This window comes from Aquarana catesbeiana, linkage group LG08, assembly GCF_042186555.1.
Source record: "Aquarana catesbeiana isolate 2022-GZ linkage group LG08, ASM4218655v1, whole genome shotgun sequence".
Taxonomy (NCBI): Eukaryota; Metazoa; Chordata; class Amphibia; order Anura; family Ranidae; genus Aquarana; species Aquarana catesbeiana.
In genome coordinates, this window is record NC_133331.1 from 80,532,584 (window position 1) to 80,551,102 (window position 18,519).

The 18,519-nt window shown below is 43.1% G+C and overlaps 1 protein-coding gene across 4 annotated transcripts in view; it reads left to right on the top strand.

Moving 5' to 3' along the window:
* Window positions 1-18,519, top strand: part of CPEB3 (cytoplasmic polyadenylation element binding protein 3) — a 218,998-nt gene that overhangs the window by 110,623 nt on the left and 89,856 nt on the right. For all 4 annotated transcript variants that reach the window (XM_073596053.1, XM_073596056.1, XM_073596055.1 and 1 more), the window contains one exon: window positions 474-564. In XM_073596053.1, coding sequence (XP_073452154.1) covers window positions 474-564 — 91 coding nt within the window. The remainder of the gene's footprint in view (window positions 1-473; window positions 565-18,519) is intronic.

Here is an 18,519-nt window from a genome sequence, read left to right on the forward strand (position 1 = left end):
AAACATGGGGTACGACTTTAGTGTCCAAAGTCGCATCACCTGTCGCACAAGTGTGAATGAAGCCAAATTGGCAAGTAAAATCAGTTGGTAAATTACTCATTATTTGCAGAAAATTGTGTAGCTGTTTTTAAAGCTTAATTTTCACTTGATTTTATCTTATTTTTAGTCTGAGCTTTTATCTAATCTACTGCAGCCAGATTTGGCATTCTTTGGGCAGTTCTAAGCAGGTCAGCAGCCTCTTGTCTGATCGACAAAGTTCTATCCTTACTCTTTCTCCTCCTTCTCCCTTTCTCTTATTTTAATTGCCCACCATGCTTCTTCTTTAACCCCTATATATTCCATTTTACAATTTAGAATCACAAGGAAGGAAGATACTTCTGTATTTATTAATAAAAAGATTTGTTTTTCTTTTTGAAGGGTAATATTCTTAACATTTTTTTTTTTTTTTTTTTTTTTTTCTTTTCATCTTCTAGGACCGGAATAGGCCCTATGACTCCTTTAACCTGCACTCTTTGGAGAATTCATTAATGGATATGATAAGGACTGATCATGAACCTCTGAAAGGTAAATATTCAGTGTCCTTTGTTTGACATCTTACACTTCAGGATGGCTGTAGTAACAGCTAAAATTCCTGTTTTTACTTACACAGTTAATGCTTGTGCGGGGGGGTGTGGAGCATAACAAAATGGGATGCCTGTATTCCTTCCAATGCTGTTTACATGAATAGGGCAATAAGGGCATCAGTTGTGCAAGGGCACAAGTGTGCTTGAAGGTTCCCATAAACAATTGTTGGATGTTTTTGTCTGTCCTAGTATTGTAAATAAAGATTACTCATGTGGATTTAGCTTTGAAGGGTAAATAACCCTGTTTAGAAATCTTGTGCAGAATCTGCAATGTTACAAGACTCACCGGCTGTTTGCATATTTATGCATTGGAGAAGGCCACCAGTTAAAATGATTAACGGTCAACCACAATGAGGGCTCCAAAGCTTCCAGAAAAAATAGGCCACAGGTGTAATAATTAATATTTAGTTATCATAATATTACCCTTCAACCCTTGTGCCCCCAAATTCCTGTCTGAGACTTCTACCACTAATTGTTCTTATTCTTTTATTCTTGAATAAATGTACCATATATCATGCTTATAGTGTACAAACATCTTGGGCATATTGTTATAGAAATAACACTGGCATTCGAAAGAATGTCTAATCTCAAATCTATGATGACAAATGTTCATCAGCCATGCACTATATACTGTGTATGTGTGTATGTGTGTTCACAGTTCTACAGTGTAAAAATTAACCCCTTACAGTAGTGAATATCTGCTTTTTTTTTTTTTTTTTTTTTTATATATACTATAAAGGGCTAATTTTATTTTTATTTTTTTCACCCCGTTACGTTGCTAAACGTCTTAGACCTGGTTCACATCTGTGTTTTTTGGTCCTTTTTGCAGAAACGCACTACAGTTAATTTACATGGTTTCCTAATGGGACACGTGCAAGTTGTTTTTTTTTTGGTTCAATATACTTCAATGGAGAAGCTGCAGAAAAGCATGTAATGCGTTTTTGCAGCAATTTGTGTTTTTTAATCTGCCCAACAAATTGGCCAAATAAAAAATGCAAAAATACAAATCGCAGTAAAATCACATGTGCAAAAATCAAAACGCACTGCAGAAACGGATCAAAAGCAAACTGCATAGGTGTGTGTACTGTGCCTTGTGCAGGCCACATGGATCAATTTTCAGGCCAGAATATTCAGACGAAAAATCTTTGTACGTTTGCTGAATGAAAGATTGTTTGAAATTTTCACTTGTTTTTACGTTCTGTTTTTAAAATGTAATTTCTGAACGAAAACCACCTTCACTGTCTGAAAATTTCTTTGACCAAGAAGTTTTCTGTTTCCAAATTTTCCCGTCACTGTAGTTGAATATGAACGTCAATTTGACCCCATTAACGATTAGAAAATCGAATTAACTTTTAAAATTACTGTTTTTTTTTTTTTTTTTTTTTTTTGAAGGAAGACATTGTTTTTGTTTTTTTAATAAAAAAAATTGATCTAGTAGTCTGATATTTACCAGATTCACCCTTTAATAGTATATACAGTATATCTCTTCTGTCTGTTATTCTCAGAGTGGATTAGATATTTTGCTCCCTGACCATATAGTTGGTTATTTATATTTACCACTGCATAGAGAGATTTAAGAATAAATTGCCTTTTTTTTTTAAACTTTTACATATTTTTTTCAGATATATATTTTATTCATTTTCAAGGAAAGGGCAGAGCCCAAAAAATACCACAATGGTACAAAACAGAAGGGGGGGGTCGCAGCCTCCCGACATTACATCTTAATAGTACATATTATATTTGAAGACTTGTTGAACAAGTTCTTTTTTTATGCTACTATTACTGAAATGTACCTGTTCCATTTGTTACTCCATATCAGAACTTCAATTTCTGTGGATACATGTAGAGACCAGCGGTCTAGATCTCCGGTTGAACATCAAGTCTTTTGTGTGAAAACCACATCAGTCAGGAGGCAGCAACCAGAGCAAAATAGAGAGATAGAAAAGGAAAGAAAAAAAAGAGGGGGGGGAAGATTGGGGGGGGGTTGAGGGGAGGCAAGCGGAGGCCTTTAGTTATGTAAGACATCCTATTTCAGATTGGCAGTAAGTTGTTAGTGATTTAGGTTCCCAAAGAGGGCTTTACCTTCTTCTGAATATTTACACATATTCCAGAGAGTCCAAGTTTTCTTATAAATTGCTTGTTTATCTTGGGCCGTCATTATAAGATCTTCCATTTTGTTTATGTCCTCTACTTTCCGTAGCCACATCAATGTGGTTGGTGGGGAATGTTGCTTCCAGAGCATGGGGATGCAGGACTTGGCTGCATTTGTTAGGTGGCGTAGTAAGGATTTTTTATAAGTTTTGAGCGGTATGGTTACGTGGAGTAGAAAAAATGCTGGGTTGTTCGGGATCTGAAAATCAATGAATTTTTGGGAAATGGAACGGACTGCAGTCCAGAAATTTGTCAGTCTAGGACAGGACCAAAACATGTGTAGTATCGTTCCCTCTTCCTCCTGACATCGCCAGCAATATTTTGACGTATCGGGAAACTTGATATGTAAGCGACTAGGTGTTAAGTACCACCTCGTCAGGATCTTGTAATTCATCTCCTGTATTTTAGTGCATATTGAGGATTTAAGGGAGAGAGCGATTATGTTTTGTTTCTGGACTACTGTAAAAGTACACTGAAGGTCTGTTTCCCATTTTGTGATGCATGGCAAACTAGGTGGTTGTGGAGGTGTGTTTAATAAGGTGTACATCTTGGATAAAACCTGTGGTAGTGGTTCTGTGTCCAAGAATATTTCTTCAAACGTGGTCAGGGGTCTAGTGTAAGATTGAGGGTTCGGAATTGCCTGAAGAACATGGTGGATTTGTACTGCGCTCCAAAATACAAGTTTGAACGGGTCTGTCGGGTCCACTAGTTCTGAAATGGAGGGCCATTTATCTTGTTTCACAAATTGCGAAGCTATAATGCAGTTAGAACTCCTTAATGCCTGAAACTGCACAGATGAGATCCCAGGGGGAAATTTGGGATTTCCCAGAATCGGGGTCAAAGGGGACGTTTTGGTCATTAATGAGGTCTGTAACGTAGCCTGAATGCATTGCTTTATAGTGTTTCCTATGAAAGGATGAGATTTCAATTCTAACGGAAGGGAGTCTCAGCACCACATTGCAGTCTGTAAGGGTATATTTGTTTGATTTTGTTCTATTTGTGCCCATAGTTTATAGTCCTTATGTCGGTGCCAATCTACCACCCTACCTAAATGGACTGCTTGGTAATATTTCCGGATGTCTGGAAGCGCTACACCTCCATAGTGTTTTGGTACAGATAGCTGAGATCTTGGGATGCGAGGTTTTTTATGTGCCCAAACAAAGCGAGTAAAAAGAGGTTGCACTTTTTAAAGTATGTGGGGGGTATCTTAATTGACAGGGCTTGGAGGAGGTATAAAATTGTTGGTAATATACTCATTTTGATTAAGTTACACCGCCCAAACCAGGAGTGTAGTCCTGTATTCCAATCATCCAATAATGTTCTGGTCTTAATTAGTAGGGGAGGAAAATTGCTGTCATAGAGTAGGGCCGGATCTGGTGATATTCTCGTGCCTAAGTAAGTCAAGGCGGAGGCAGTCCACCTGAATCTAAAGCTCGATTGCAAATTTGGAAGACTGTTGGCTGGTATAGATATCCCCATCGCCTCTGATTTGGAGAAATTAATTTTTAGGTTTGACAGCTTCCCATATATCTCAAATATTCTTTGAGGAGATTGGGTAGGGACACCACTGGGTTGGTCAGTGAGAAAAGCAGATCGTCTGCATAAGCTGATATCTTATGTTGCATGGGACCAATTGATACTCCTTGTATGTCAGGGTTTAATCTAATTTTGGAAAGAAAGAGCTCCAGAGAAAGGGCAAAGAGGAGAGGAGATAAAGGGCATCCCTGTCTCGTCTTATTTGTTATTGGGAAGGGATCCGACAGGACTCCGTTCGCCTTCACCTGTGCTGTGGGAGTGGAGTATATACCGGCTATTCGGCTAAGCATCACCTCCCCCAGGCCTGTGTGTCTGAGTACCGCAAACATAAATGGCCAGCTTACTTGGTCGAACGCCTTTTCGGCGTCGGTATTAAGAAAAACACGTGGAATTTTTCTAGACCTGGTGACATGCAATAGATTTAGCACCTTTGTAGTGCTATCTCTGGCCTCTCTAGAAGGAATGAATCCAACTTGGTCTAGGTGAATAAGTTGCTGGAGGTGCTGCGCCAGCCGAACAGCCAGAATTTTAGTGAATAGTTTAAGATCAAGATTTAACAACGATATGGGTCTGTAGCTACCACATGCTGCTGGGTCCTTCCCCTCCTTATGAATCACCGAAATATGGGCACCTAATGTTTCTCTAGCAAAGGCTTTACCCGCCCCTATCATGTTAAACAATGTGACCATACGGGGTCCCAGTATTGGAAAAAGGGTTTTATAGTATTGTAGTGTATAGCCATCAGGGCCTGGGGCTTTACCTGGTTTCATTGTCCCTATGGCTCTTTGGGCTTCTGTCAATGTTATGGGTGAGTCTAGGTCTTCTCTAATCTCCCGAGGGAGGGATGACATTTGGGAGGGCATGATGGATGTAGTTCTCTATCTCGGTAATGGGGGGAATCACTTGTGGCAAGTTGTATAAATTAGAATAGAACTGTTTAAATTCTTCAGTGATTTGTGCGGGTAAGGCTACTTTTTTGCCTCCTGTTGTATTGATATGTGGGATATAAGTCGCTGATTTGTGGTTTCTAACCATTCTGGCTAATAGTTTCCCACACTTATCCCCTGATTCATATGTCCTTTTGCGACATAACTGTAGGGCTGCTTTTGCCCTATAGTGCAAAAGGTCAGTGATCTGTCGTCTGAGAGTTGTCAGATCCGTCTCAGATGACTGTGTAGGGGCGTGTTTGTGTCTGGCTTCTGAGGTGGCAAGTTCCTGTAAAAGTTGGGATAGCTGTTTATTTCTCTTTTTTGATATGGGCACCATGGGATATGAGGATCCCCCTAAGAACTGCTTTGTGAGCTTCCCACAGTATCCCCGGGTCACAGTCTGGTAATTTTCTTGAAAATATAAATTTAGTGCTCTAGTCACGTCTGTCAATACCTCAGGGTTTTGCAAAAGGCTTTCATTAAGACGCCAAAAACGATGTCTGGGAGAGGAAGTATCCGACAAGTGGTAATTCAGAAATATAGGTGCATGGTCTGACCATATCCTATTCCCAATTGAAGTCTGCTCTACAGCGTGTAGCTGTGTATGGGGGATCAAGAAGTAACCAATTCTGGTATATATCTGGTGCATGTGTGAGTAAAATGTGAAGTCCCGTTCTCCCGAATGTTGTAAGCGCCAGACATCTATTAGCTGTGATTTGTGCAGCGTTTTAGCTATTTGTTTGAGTTGGTTCGGTGGGATTGACGTTCTACCCGTCGATGTGTCTGCCGAGGGAATTAATGGTGTATTGAAGTCTCCCCCCAACAATCAGTTGTCCTTCCCTAAAATCGTTTAGCTTCTCTAGAGTCTCTCACAAGAACATAGCTTGTTGTTCATTAGGGGCATATATGGTTGCTAGCATTACCCTTACAGTACCGATTAGGCCTTTGAGGAAAACGTATCTTCCTGTCGGGTCTATTATAGAGCTCTGATGCTGCTGGGGAATCTTACTTGATATTAAAATGGAAACTCCTTTGGACTTAGACTCCGGATTCGTGGAGTGATAGGTTACTGGGAAGTATCTGCTTTGTAAGTACGGTAATCTGTTAGATTTAAAGTGTGTCTCTTTGATAAAGGCTATATCTGTATGAGTCCGCTTTAAGTCATCTATCGACCTTCTCTGGTATATTAGGTCCTTTTGCATTTAGAGACATCACTTTAATTTTGCTGGCCGCCATGTTATAATGGGAAAGGGGGGGGGGGGGGGTAGGTTCAGGTCAAAGGGAAGGAAGAAAGGAGAAAAGGTGAAAATAGAGAGGGAAGTAAAGGTAGGAAGAATAGACGGAAATTGAGCGGAGAAATATAAGATACAGACAAGGCCTAGTGTCTTGCCTGTTTCGTTCCCCTTGTAATTTCGGTGATTATATTCTTGCATATGACCCCCGGAGGACACTAACCTGTCCTCCAGGGGGATATGCTGACCTAGTCGGGAGAGAGGTAGGACAAGGCTCAAAAGGAGAGTCTCTCGCCCGCCCCCCCCACCCCAGCATGTCTGAAAGATATAACCATAAAAAATACTATGCATCTTTATAAACAGATTGACAGATCAACTCATTCTAACAAACTGGGCAAGTGCTGTAAGCCCCTTTTTGTCAACGGCTCAGACAATGAAGTGGGTAACTTTACTGTGGCCTCAAAACTTGTAAGGCAAACTGACCCATTTCTTAATTACAGCAGCCCAACGTAACCCGTGACCAAAAACTAGGCAGTAACTTCATATGTCACTGAAACCTATCATTGCATTACCATACATCCTGCATCTAGAAGATGTCTTGCTTCTCAAAGCGCAGTGTCAAGGCTGCAGGGCGGCCACCTCAAATCTCCACTAACCAGGAGCTGACATGTCCACCCATGAAGCCACCAGGGACAGGCTCTGCAGGCCATAACTCCATCCAGGCATCTAAGGGTAAGTGTCCATTAGCGTCTCCCTCATGTAATGCCTCCGCTTCAGCCTCTACTCATATGATCTGGCCACCTATGTGAGCTCTCAGGGCATTAGCGGGAACACCTGCAAAGTTTTGGGACAGTTTCCATTAGACAAAATGCATATGGCTGGGCCTACCATCTCGAAAGTTCCGCAGTCCATGACAGCATTCCCAGGTTGTTATGTGTTCTGCACAGTCCAGCGGCCCGCCTTAAGGAGAGAGCATCCAACACATTATGTAAGTTGCTTAATTATAGCAACTGCAGGGGTAGAGATGAGTTTGGCCCGCCGGTAGCGACGGTTTGATAGACCTCCCATCCAAGAAGACCCAGGTGATTTTCAGACCCCCGTGTGGCCGAGAGAGGCTAGTGACAACTGATGAATGATAGTAACCATCCAACCCAAACAGTGAGAAACAGATCAACCAAATCGTCACTCCTTATACAATGGATGTGTTGCAGAAAAAACATATGTCTCACGACTCACGTGCGTCTTCTTCAGAAGGCGCTCTGGGTCGACGGCGGTTCCGCTGCTGGTGGCAGATTGCTTCCCATTCTCGGCATGGACGGGCGTCCTTGTGTGCGCGGGAGAGGGCCAAGCCAGTTGGGGACATCTATAGGGTCTGTGTCAAGAAAAGTGACGAAAGCTGGCAGGGCATCTGGTTTGCATAAGGTGAAGATCCTTTGGTCTTTCCTAGATGTGGCAGATAGGGGGTATCCCCAACGGTATGTAGCTCCTTTCCGCCTAGCCAGGTCTAGTAGTGGCTTCAGGATCGCACGCCTCTGCAGAGTTGCACGAGAGAGATCTGGAAGGATCTTTACAGTGACGCCATCCAGTTCCGGGTCTTCTGTTTCCCAGGCTTTGCGCAGGATTTGTTCTTTTTGCACATAATGGTGTACTCTGCAAATGACGTCCCTCGGTCTCAGGGGGTCAGTTGGTTTAGGGCCTAGTGCACGATGGATCCTGTCAATTACAATACGGTCTGGTAGATCAATACCTGGAAGGCTGCGGAAGATGGCGACCGCTGTATCTGCCAGATCTTCAGGTCCAGTGGCTTCTGGAAGTCCCCGGAGGCGCAGATTGTTCCTGCGACACCAGTCCTCCATCTCCTCTAAGCGCAACTGTTGGTCTTGTAGTGCCTCTATTTGTGTGTCCTGGCTCTCCTCCACCACCGACATTCGGCGTTCCAAGGCCGCTAGGGAACTCTCCCCTGACTCTATTCTAGTGGTCAGTGCACTGACATCTGCCCTCACTGCATTCATCTCTTTGCGGTGAGCAGCTTCCACCGTAGCTATGAGGGCTGCAATGTCCGCCTTAGTGGGTAGTGCCTGTAGTAGAAAGCGCAGCTCTGCGTCCACTCCGGGAGCTTGTGAGGGGGGCTGTGAATGCTCACCGAACCCGGAACGGAGATCCGAGGGGAAGCCGGCATAGGTGTCTGCTGACTGTGTGTCTCTGTGCGGTGACGGGGAGCCGCTTACAGCCTGTCTCCCTGAGTGCTCACCATGTGGCGTCGCCATCTTGAGCTCCGGGGAACCGAGGAGAGAGAGCTGGAATAGCCTTCTAAGTTCACTCGATGTGGGCGGCTGAGGAGTGGATTTAGTCGGTCTGCTGCTCTTCTTCACCGATTTCCTTCTGGAGGAGTGCATAGTTTGAAGTTTAAGCTGAATTAGCTGGGATAGGGGTGAGACGGCCGGGAGCTCAGCTACTGCACGTCTCTATCCAGCCATGTCCAGGCCACGCCCCCTCAGCCCTGTCAAACTTTTACATATTAACTAAATTATACACCACTTTATTGTTTTAATAACCTTAAAAAAAAAAAAAATCGGCCAACTAATCGATTATGAAAAAAATTGGTTGCTATATATAGCACTTGTTTTGTACTCCTCACCTCGTTGCTGCCACGCACGCTTGACACTATCTGAAACAAATAAGTTTAGCTTGGTCTCGTCAGACCACAGGACATGGTTCCAGTAATCCATGTCCTTAGTCTGCTTGTCTTCAGCAAACTGCTTTCTTGTGCATCATTGTTAGAAGAGGCTTCCTTCTGGGATGACAGCAATGCAGACCAATTTGATGCAATGTGCAGCGTATGGTCTGAGCACTGACAGGCTAACCCCCACCCCTTCAACCTCTGCAGCTTTATACATGCATTTAATTAAGAAATATTATTTTGGATGTCATTCTGAGTGCTGACCATCCCTTTCCTTCTGCAGCAATGCTGGCAGCACTCGTACATCTATTTCCCAAAGACAACCTCTGATACGATGCCGAGCACATACACTCAACTTCTTTGGTCGACCATGGCGAGGCCTGCTCTGAGTGGAATCTGTCCTATTAAACCGCTGTATGGTCTAGGTCACTGTGCTGCAGCTCAGTTTCAGGGTCTTGGCAATCTTCTTATAACCTAGGCCATCTTTATGTAGAGCAACAATTCTTTTTTTCAGATCCTCAGAGAGTTCTTTGCCGTGAGGTGCCATGTTGAACTTCCAGTGACAGTATGAGGGAGTGAGAGTGATAGTACCAAATTTAACACACCTGCTCCCCATTCACACCTGAGACCTTGTAACACTAACGAGTCACATCACACCAGGGAGGGAAAATGGCTATTTGGACCCAGTTTGGACATTTTCACTTAGGGGTGTACTCATTTTTGTTGCCAGCGGTTTAGACATTAATGGCTGTGTGTTGTTATTTTGAGGGGCAGCAAATTTACACTGTTATACAAGCTGTACACTCACTACTTTACATTGTAGCAAAGTGTAATTTCTACAGTGTTTTCACATGAAAAGGTATATAATATATTTACAAAAATGTGAGGGGTGTACTCACTATTGTGAGATATTGTGGTGTGTGTGTGTGTGTATGTGTAGATATATATAGATGTAGAAATACTTTTTTTTTTTTTTTTTTTTTTTTTTTTTTTGCATAATCAATGTTCATTAAAGTTTTACCAAGCAAAAATAGAAATGGGGAAAAAAAAAATTACTACAGAATAGCGGACCACAACCATGAGGGCAGGCACCAAGTTTGATAAGCGCTTAGAGCAAAAGTTAGAACAGTACAGGCAGTCCCCGGGTTACAAACAAGATGGGGTTTGTATGTTTGTTCTTAAGTTGAATCTGTCTAAGTCGGAACAGGTGCATTTTTTAAAGTGTAGCTCCAGCTAAAAAAAACAATTTTTAAGCTTTTTGGATAGCATAGGAAAGGGTTAACACCTCTAATGTTTGTTTTGCTGTCTGTGCCCCTGTTCAGATGATTTCACCTCACTTTCTGTCCCAATGACAATTGGATTTTGAAAATTTTGGGTTGTTGTGGAAACAAGCTTGGTGATAAAGCATCAGTGGAGACACCTTTTTCCCATAACTCTTACAGGAGTGAATTTCCCTTCCTAGGGGAAGATTTCATCTCACTTCCTGTTGTCTCCCTCAGTTTGTAAGTATGAGTTGTTTGTAAGTCAGATGTTTGTAACTAGGGGACCGGTCCGCCTGTACAAGCAAATATAAAGCAATGGAAAAAAAAGAAGGTTCCCAATTAGACGTTTACAAACGGTATGATAACTTGCCATCATACAACATACAGAAGTTAGAACCATGCACTGCAACCACAAGCGTAAATGGACATGAATGGAAATACATTTTGTACGCAGTACTCCTGTGACAAACTGTTGGGATATACTTCCAGGTGAAACTAGTCCTATATCTCTCTCTCTGTATAGCAGTCACCTACACACCTATTCCTATTGAAACAGTGAAGTTATGTTTAATTTTTCCACTTATAGGTGACAGTTGCATTTGATACAACCCACCTCAGGCAATCGCCTAGTGCACTCTAGTAAACCCGAATGGCCGTTATCAAAGAAGACAGTTTTAGACCCTATTTGGCCCATAATCAGCCCTTTATATGGGGCTTAGAATGACGCTCAACCTTAAGCTGGTTACTAATAGAAAACTTTTGGCAGTAATAATACTTGGTCGGATTTTAAATAGCAAAGCCTTGCTACACTGTATAAAAATAGGTCACTGCTACATTCCAAAGCCATCAATATTCTTTCCCTTTATTGAGGCGCTGGGTGCTACAAGGAGGTTTCTGGAAGAAAAATCTACAACTATGCCTTACATGGACATGCCTACAATGAGCATATTGAGCTTGGAATAAGCAGATCATTGCTGAAAATCACATGGTTCTGCTTGGCCTTTCACCTGCTGTGTGTACAGGCTCGGCTCATCGATTAACGCCAGATGATTAGACAAAAGCACAGCAATGTAAACTTTGCTCAATATGTTCTAGGAGTGGCTAGTGCCTTATTTTAGATATCTATTTGCTTATAGGAGAACTACAGAGCATCAGAGGGCATGGGAATACATCAGTTAGCTCGTGTAAGTCTGACGGTGTCTGTAATGTTATAATAGATATTATATTAAAAATATATTAGAATGCTTTCTAGCTACCACCATTTTGAATGCTTGCTCCAGCTGTCCAAGCATAGAACAGTAAAAACAATCCTGCTGCTCCAGTTGAATTGGCAATGATTGTGTCTGCAATCCTGCTATGCATGGGGTGCAAGCCCTGTCATTGCTGCAGAGTACATGTGAAGAAAGAAGACTGGACGGCTGCCTACCCATATAATGCAGATAAAAGCTTCTTTATTCAAAAAAAATCATCTGGATCTTCTGACTTGATTTTATTTTGGTATGATGTTTAAATAAAAAATCTATAACTGTGATTTTGCTTTTAGCCGGTACAGATAATCCTGTATTAATTTCATTTGCTATGCAATAAAGAGATCTCCTCCCTTTTACATAGATTTTTATCTATAATGATCCTAATGGCTATTTCCAGTGGGAAGCGTGTTTTGAATCTTTGCTTTTTTCTTGAACTACGACTGCTGCTTCTATCCAGTACTTCCAGGTGTGCCAGTTTTCCCTCTGCTTCGTGCTTTGGTTCCTTCTGCTGAACCCTACATCACTACTGTATCCTGTAAGATTTAACGCCCCACCTGCCAGAAATAGAAGTACGTTTCTATTTTTAGTCCTGTTTCACACAAGCTACAGCTTGTATAAGTGCAGTGTGAACAGTAAGCTTTTACAGAGCATTTGCAGTAGGGTTGCACTGATACCGTTATCGGTGCTGATACTAAGCATTTGCATTTTATACTTGTGAAAATGAGCCGATACCTGAAACCGATACCTTCAGATTCGGTTCTTCCATCTGTCAGCGGGATTCCCCTGCTGACAGATGAAATGTATACAAAAGAATGCAGGCAATTATCGGTTAAGGAGCAGGGCCGCCGCTTCCTTAACAACCGATGACATTTCATCTATCATTGGGGATTTCTCTTCCAGGCAGTGGCCACGCCCCTCTATCTTGCTCCATTTTTGGGTCTTCCGGACGATTTCTGGGGGTGGCTGCCAGGTAACTGATCTGCCTGGGGAGTATTATGTCCTGCACTGAGCCAGGCTTTGCCCCACCTCCTGACTACCCTAAGTATCTCAGCTGCTGCAGAACTTCTTGGAGGGGGAGGGGAGGTCTGCTTGGTGTTGTAGTACAGTGATTGGCAGTTGTAGGGTTCCCAAATACCCCCCTTCCCCTCCCCACTCCCTTTCTGCATTTCCCCTCCCTCCTCCCTTCCTGCATATACAAACAATAACACCTCTCCACCCTAAACAATAACCCCATCCCTCCACCCTAAACAATAACCCACCTCTCTCAAACTGCATGCTAGAATGATCAGCAGATCCAAAGATATCTGTTGATGAATTTTCAATCTGATTAACTATGTATGTCTTGTAAAACTCTGGTCTCAGGTAAGTAAAAGGGGGGTGGTGAGGGGCGGATGCTGACACCTAAACATTTTTTTACCTTGATGCAAGCAATACATTAACCACTTGCCACCCAGGCCAATTCTGACATTTCTCTCCTACACGTAAAAATCATAGAAAGGTACATAGAACCCCCAAACATTATGTTTTTTTTAGCAGAGACCCTGGAGACTAGAATGACGGTCGCTGCAACTTTTTATCTTGCATGGTATTGGCGCACTATTTTTTCCAGACGCTTTTTTTTTTTTACTTTTATAAGCGGTTTCTGGCTTAAAAAAAAAAAAGTAAAGTTAGCCCAATTTTTTTGCATAATGTGAAAGATGTTACGTCGAGTAAATGGATACCTAACTTGTCACACTTCAAAATTGCACACGCTCGTGAAATGGCGCCAATTAAGATAGTTAAAAATTCCCATAGTTGACGCTTTAAAATTTTTTTTTTTACTGGTTACATTTTTTGAGTTCGATGTAGTCTAGGGCTAGAATTATTGCTCCCGCTCTAACGTCCGCTGCGATACCTCACGTGTGACTTTAACACCGTTTTCCTATTTTATTTTTTTGGATCACTTTTATAACTATTACAAGGGATGTAAACATTCCTTGTAATAGGCATAAGCATGACAGGTCCTCTTTTTACAGTGAGATATGGCGGTCAATTAAGACCCCACATCTCACCTCTAGGCTGGGAAGCCTTAAATAAAACTATCTCAGCTTCCCAGCCGAGGCGGCGCCATTTGTTTGAATGCAGAGGCCGAGCGTGATGTCATAACATGGCGCCCGGCCTACGAACGTTCATAGAGACTCCGGATCCCCCCCGGAAATCTCTATGATGACTATCCAGCAGGTCCGCCGCCTGTAAGAATCATCAAGTGGTGGAACAGCCGCTATGATCATTCTTATGGTGTAGGGAATTGCCGGCACTAAAAGATATCTGAATAATGCCTGTAGCTGCAGGCATAATTCAGATATCACCGCTCAAATTCAAGGACATCGTATGATGGCCGGCGGGCGGGAAGTGGTTAGGGTAAAAAAAAAAATTTAGGCTTGCCGACCAGCACACGCTGATTTACATCTGCAGAATGGCACTGGTAGGCAAAAGAGCGTACAGGTACGTCCCCTTTAAGAAGGACTCTATGTCCACCGGGTGCCCGCGATCGTGTCACAGAGAGGAAGAATGGCTAGATGCATTTAAAAAAAATTCCCCGTTCTGCCTAGTGACAGGTCACTACTCTGTCATCGAGAGCAGTGATCACTGTCCTGTGTGTTGCAGCCCAGCTCCCTCACAGTTGGAATCGCTCCCTAGGACACACTTAACCCCTTCACAGCCCCCTAGTGGTTAACCCCCTTCACTGCCAATGTCATTTACACAGTAATCAATGCATTTAATAGCACTGATCGCTGTATAACTGACAATGGTCCCCAAATAGTGTCAAAAATGTCTGTGTCCTCCATAATGTCACAGTCCCAATAAAAATCGCAAATCGCCGTCATTACCAATAAAAAAAATAAATAAAAATGCCATAAAACTATCCCCTATTTGGTTTGCGCTAAATTTATAGCGTCTACAAATCAATATACGCTTATTGCGATATTTTTGATTTTAAAAAATAAAATATGTAGAAGAATACATATGAGCCTAAACTTTTTTTTTTTTTTTTTTTTCAATATATTTTTGGGGGATAATTCTTATAGTAAAAAAATTATTTTCTTTTTTCACAATTGTCGCTCTTTTTTTGTTTTGTAGCGCAAAAAAATAAAAACTGCAGAGGTGATCAAATACCACCAAAAGAAAGCTCTATTTGTGGGACGTCAATTTTGTTTGGGTACAACGTCGCATGACCACGCAATTGTCAGTGCCGAATCGCAAAAAGTGCTTTGGTCAGGAAGGGGGTAAAAACTTCTGGGGCTGAAGCGGTTAAGCAAAGCATGGGAATAAAAAATCACATGACCTTAAACACCATCTCGCTAGGGTCCGAAAAGCGCCGCAAAAACGACCAGCACTTTAGTGCTGTTTTAGCGTCGCTTCAATGTGAAAGGGGTCTTAAAGTAACACTGTACTTGCAATTATTAAACAAGAAATATGCATTTCTGCCACTAGGGAGCACTGCAGGGGAAAGGCTTCAGTTTAGTTTGCTTGTGGGCTCCATCTTGTACCTCCTATAGTTGGGATACAGTAGGTGGTTTCTGTCTTCTCAGACCCTAAAAGAGAAGTAAAAGTTTGTGGTGTTTGGATTTTTTTTTGTTTTTTTTTTAATCATTGCTTGCCTCGGTGGATGCAGCGTCTGTCCCCCGACCGTCAGTCACAACTCTCTGCTCTGCTTCCTCCTCGTGTGTAGCCAGAAATTTGGAAGTATGGTTGACACAAATACAAACACACTTGTGTTGCAGGTACCTCTGGAGAGCAGATTCTGAAATCTTTCCCTCTCCTCTTTTGTGCATTGGTGTTTTTGGCTGAGTCTTCCACAGAATCTGTAAAAATGACAGCTAAGACCTCGGCCTTAGTGAATTTGACCAGAAGAAGCCTATGGCTTAAAACCTGGTCAGGCGACACTGCCTCAAAATTGCGTCTTTGTGGTCTTCCCTTAACAGGCGATCATCTTTTTGGCCCAGGTCTTCAAGAGGCGCTGGAACGCACAGCCGATAGAAAAAAGGCCTTTCCAGAGAATAAGAAAAAGCTAACGGCCATAAAAAATTTTCGTGGCCAAAGTAGGCCCTGGAGATGGGGACAATAGGCCCAAAAACATTGGACAGGGCACAACAAACCCTCCTCAACAAACCCGCCAAGCCACAGTGACTCGTGTCTCCCAGTGGGGGGAGGGTTGAGGGCTTTTCTCCCATAATGGGCAGTAGTCACCTCAAGTCCATTCATCCTGGAATTTTCTTGCCAGCCACCAGAGCGATTATTGGTCACCTTCTCTCCCCAAGATCGGGTAAAAGCGAGGGCCCTGGGTCTCCAAATTGGAAACTTGATAGATCAAAAGGTCCTTATCCCAGTTCCCCGGTCGGATCAGGGCAAGGGATTTTTTTCCCCATATATTTGTCATCAGTAAGCCGTCAGGAAAATATCTGGCTTGTCCTGAACCTCTGGTCTCTAAACTGGTCGATCAGGTACAAGCACTTTCATATGGGGACGGAGTTTTCACTCAAAAACCTTGTCTTGATGAAGCCCTGGAGGAGGGGCGAAACGCGTCGACGCAATATCCAGCTCACGTCTGAAAACCAGTGACACTGTTTCCTGTAGTCAGTGGAGCGCACGCTGATATAGCGGCGGTCACTGACCAACTCTGAATGCCTGTTTTGCATCTTTATTCCGTGAGTAGCGCCATTATGCGCAATTGATCCTTTACCCCACAGTATTACACCATATCTTTGTTTTTTGGGTGGAATATGATGCCCGCGGCTCCCAAGGTTATATCTTAGTGTCAGCAGTCCAAGCTTCATCCCATCTTCATATATCTACTGCAGCATTTCAGGTGACTTTATGCAATCCTTTGGATGAGCAGTTGGAAGTCTGCTATCATTGCTGATTGGGTCTTTTTCTGAATGAACATTTATATCCATCCTGAATTTATTTTAATATCTATTCACATTGGTTTGTTTTATTTTTATTTATTGAGGTATATATACTAATAATACTTTTTTGATTGCCTATGGTTATATGTTGAGGTATATATATTTATTAATATATTTTTTTTGAGTGCCTATGGTTTCTGTTTCTAAACAGAAACAATGTTTTTTCACCACGTACTATTTCATTTGTTCACCTAAATGCAATTTGTTTATATATATATATATATATATATATCAGAGACCGAGAGAGAGAGATTTGTATATTTAAAAACCTGCTTTATCCAAACTGCTTCATGGCCACTTTGGATTTGAGGGATGCCTATCTGCACATCCTTTTCCATCCAGCCTTCCAAAGATTCTTGAGACTAGCGTTCAAGATGGGAACTGGGTCCCCTTCAGGTGCGCTGCTGTGATTGAGCCTAGATTCCCTTCTGCACATGATAAAATCTCCTGGGCGACGGATTGAAGTATCTGACTCCTCGTACCTCCCTGTTTGTTGAAGTACGCAACCGTAGCGATATTGTCGGATAGAATCTGGAGATTGTGACCCCTGATTAACATCTGAAATGCCTGCAAGGCTCCCTGAACAGCTAGAAGCTCTCTCTGACTCGATGAAGCTCTTGTTTCCCTTGAGGACCATTCTCCCTGTGCAATTGTGTTGCTGAGGTGGGCTCTCCACCCCCAGGAACTCGCATCTGTTGTGATCCTCTGTGATATAGGAATGGACCATGGTAGACCTATTGTTGGGTACAGGTGTGTCCACCACCACAAGCTTCTTTTTACCTTAAAGGGTAACAAGACCCTTGATTCCAGGGAACTTGCGTCTACATCCCAGTTCCTTAGTAGAAACAGCTGTAATGGGCGTTGATGAAATCTTGCCCATGGCACTGCGGGAAAGCAAGAGGTCATCGGACTCGCTGCTCTTGAAACCTCTCTCAGCGAGACTGATTGATTGGTCTGTAAGGCTGACATTGTTTGCGTCATTTTTGAGATCTTTTCCTGCGGGAGAAAAACGTTTTTGTCTACTGAGCAAAATTCGTACCCCAGATATGTCACTTTCTGGGCCGGAATTAAGGAAGAATTCTCTGTTTATTAACCAGGCCAGAGATTGAAGTTAGTCCTGTACAGTCTGGAGATCCGCTTCAGACTGTACAGGACAACTTTTGGTATGACTTCGCCACCACTAGGAGGTCATCCAGGTAAGGGATAATAGTTATCACCTTTAACCTTAACGGATGGGCACTGATAGGCGGCACTGATGTACTGTAAGAGCCCTTGCACACTGGGGCGGGGGGCGGCGTCGGCGGTAAAACGCCGCTATTATTAGCGGCGTTTTACCGTTGGTATGCGGCCGCTAGCGGGGCAGTTTTACCCCCCGCTAGCGGCCGAGAAAGGGTTAAATACCACCGCAAAGCGCCTCTGCAGAGGCGCTTTGCCGGCGGCACAGCCGCGCCGTCCCATTGATTTCAATGGGCAGGAGCGGTAAAGGAGCGGTATACACACCGCTCCGAAGATGCTGCTAGCAGGACTTTTTTTACCGTCCTGCCAGCGCATCGCTCCAGGGCTTGCACACTGGAATGAAAGTAGCGGCACTTTCGGGGCGGTTTGCAGGCGCTATTATTAGCGCAATAGCGCCTGCAAACCGCCCCAGTGTGCAAGGGCTCTAATGTATGGTATTGATGGATGCCAATCAGTGCTAAATAATGCTTGCCAATCGGTGATGCCCATTGTGGGCAGTGATTGGCATCCATTGTGGGCACTGATTGGCATCCCTGGTGGTCTAGGGTGGCATACCTGGTGCTAACATCCCTGGTGGTCCTAGTGGCGTCCCTGGTGGTCCAGTGTAGGCATCCTCGGTGGGTGGGCTGCACTAATAATCGATCATCACAGACCCCCCTCCCCCTGTCAGA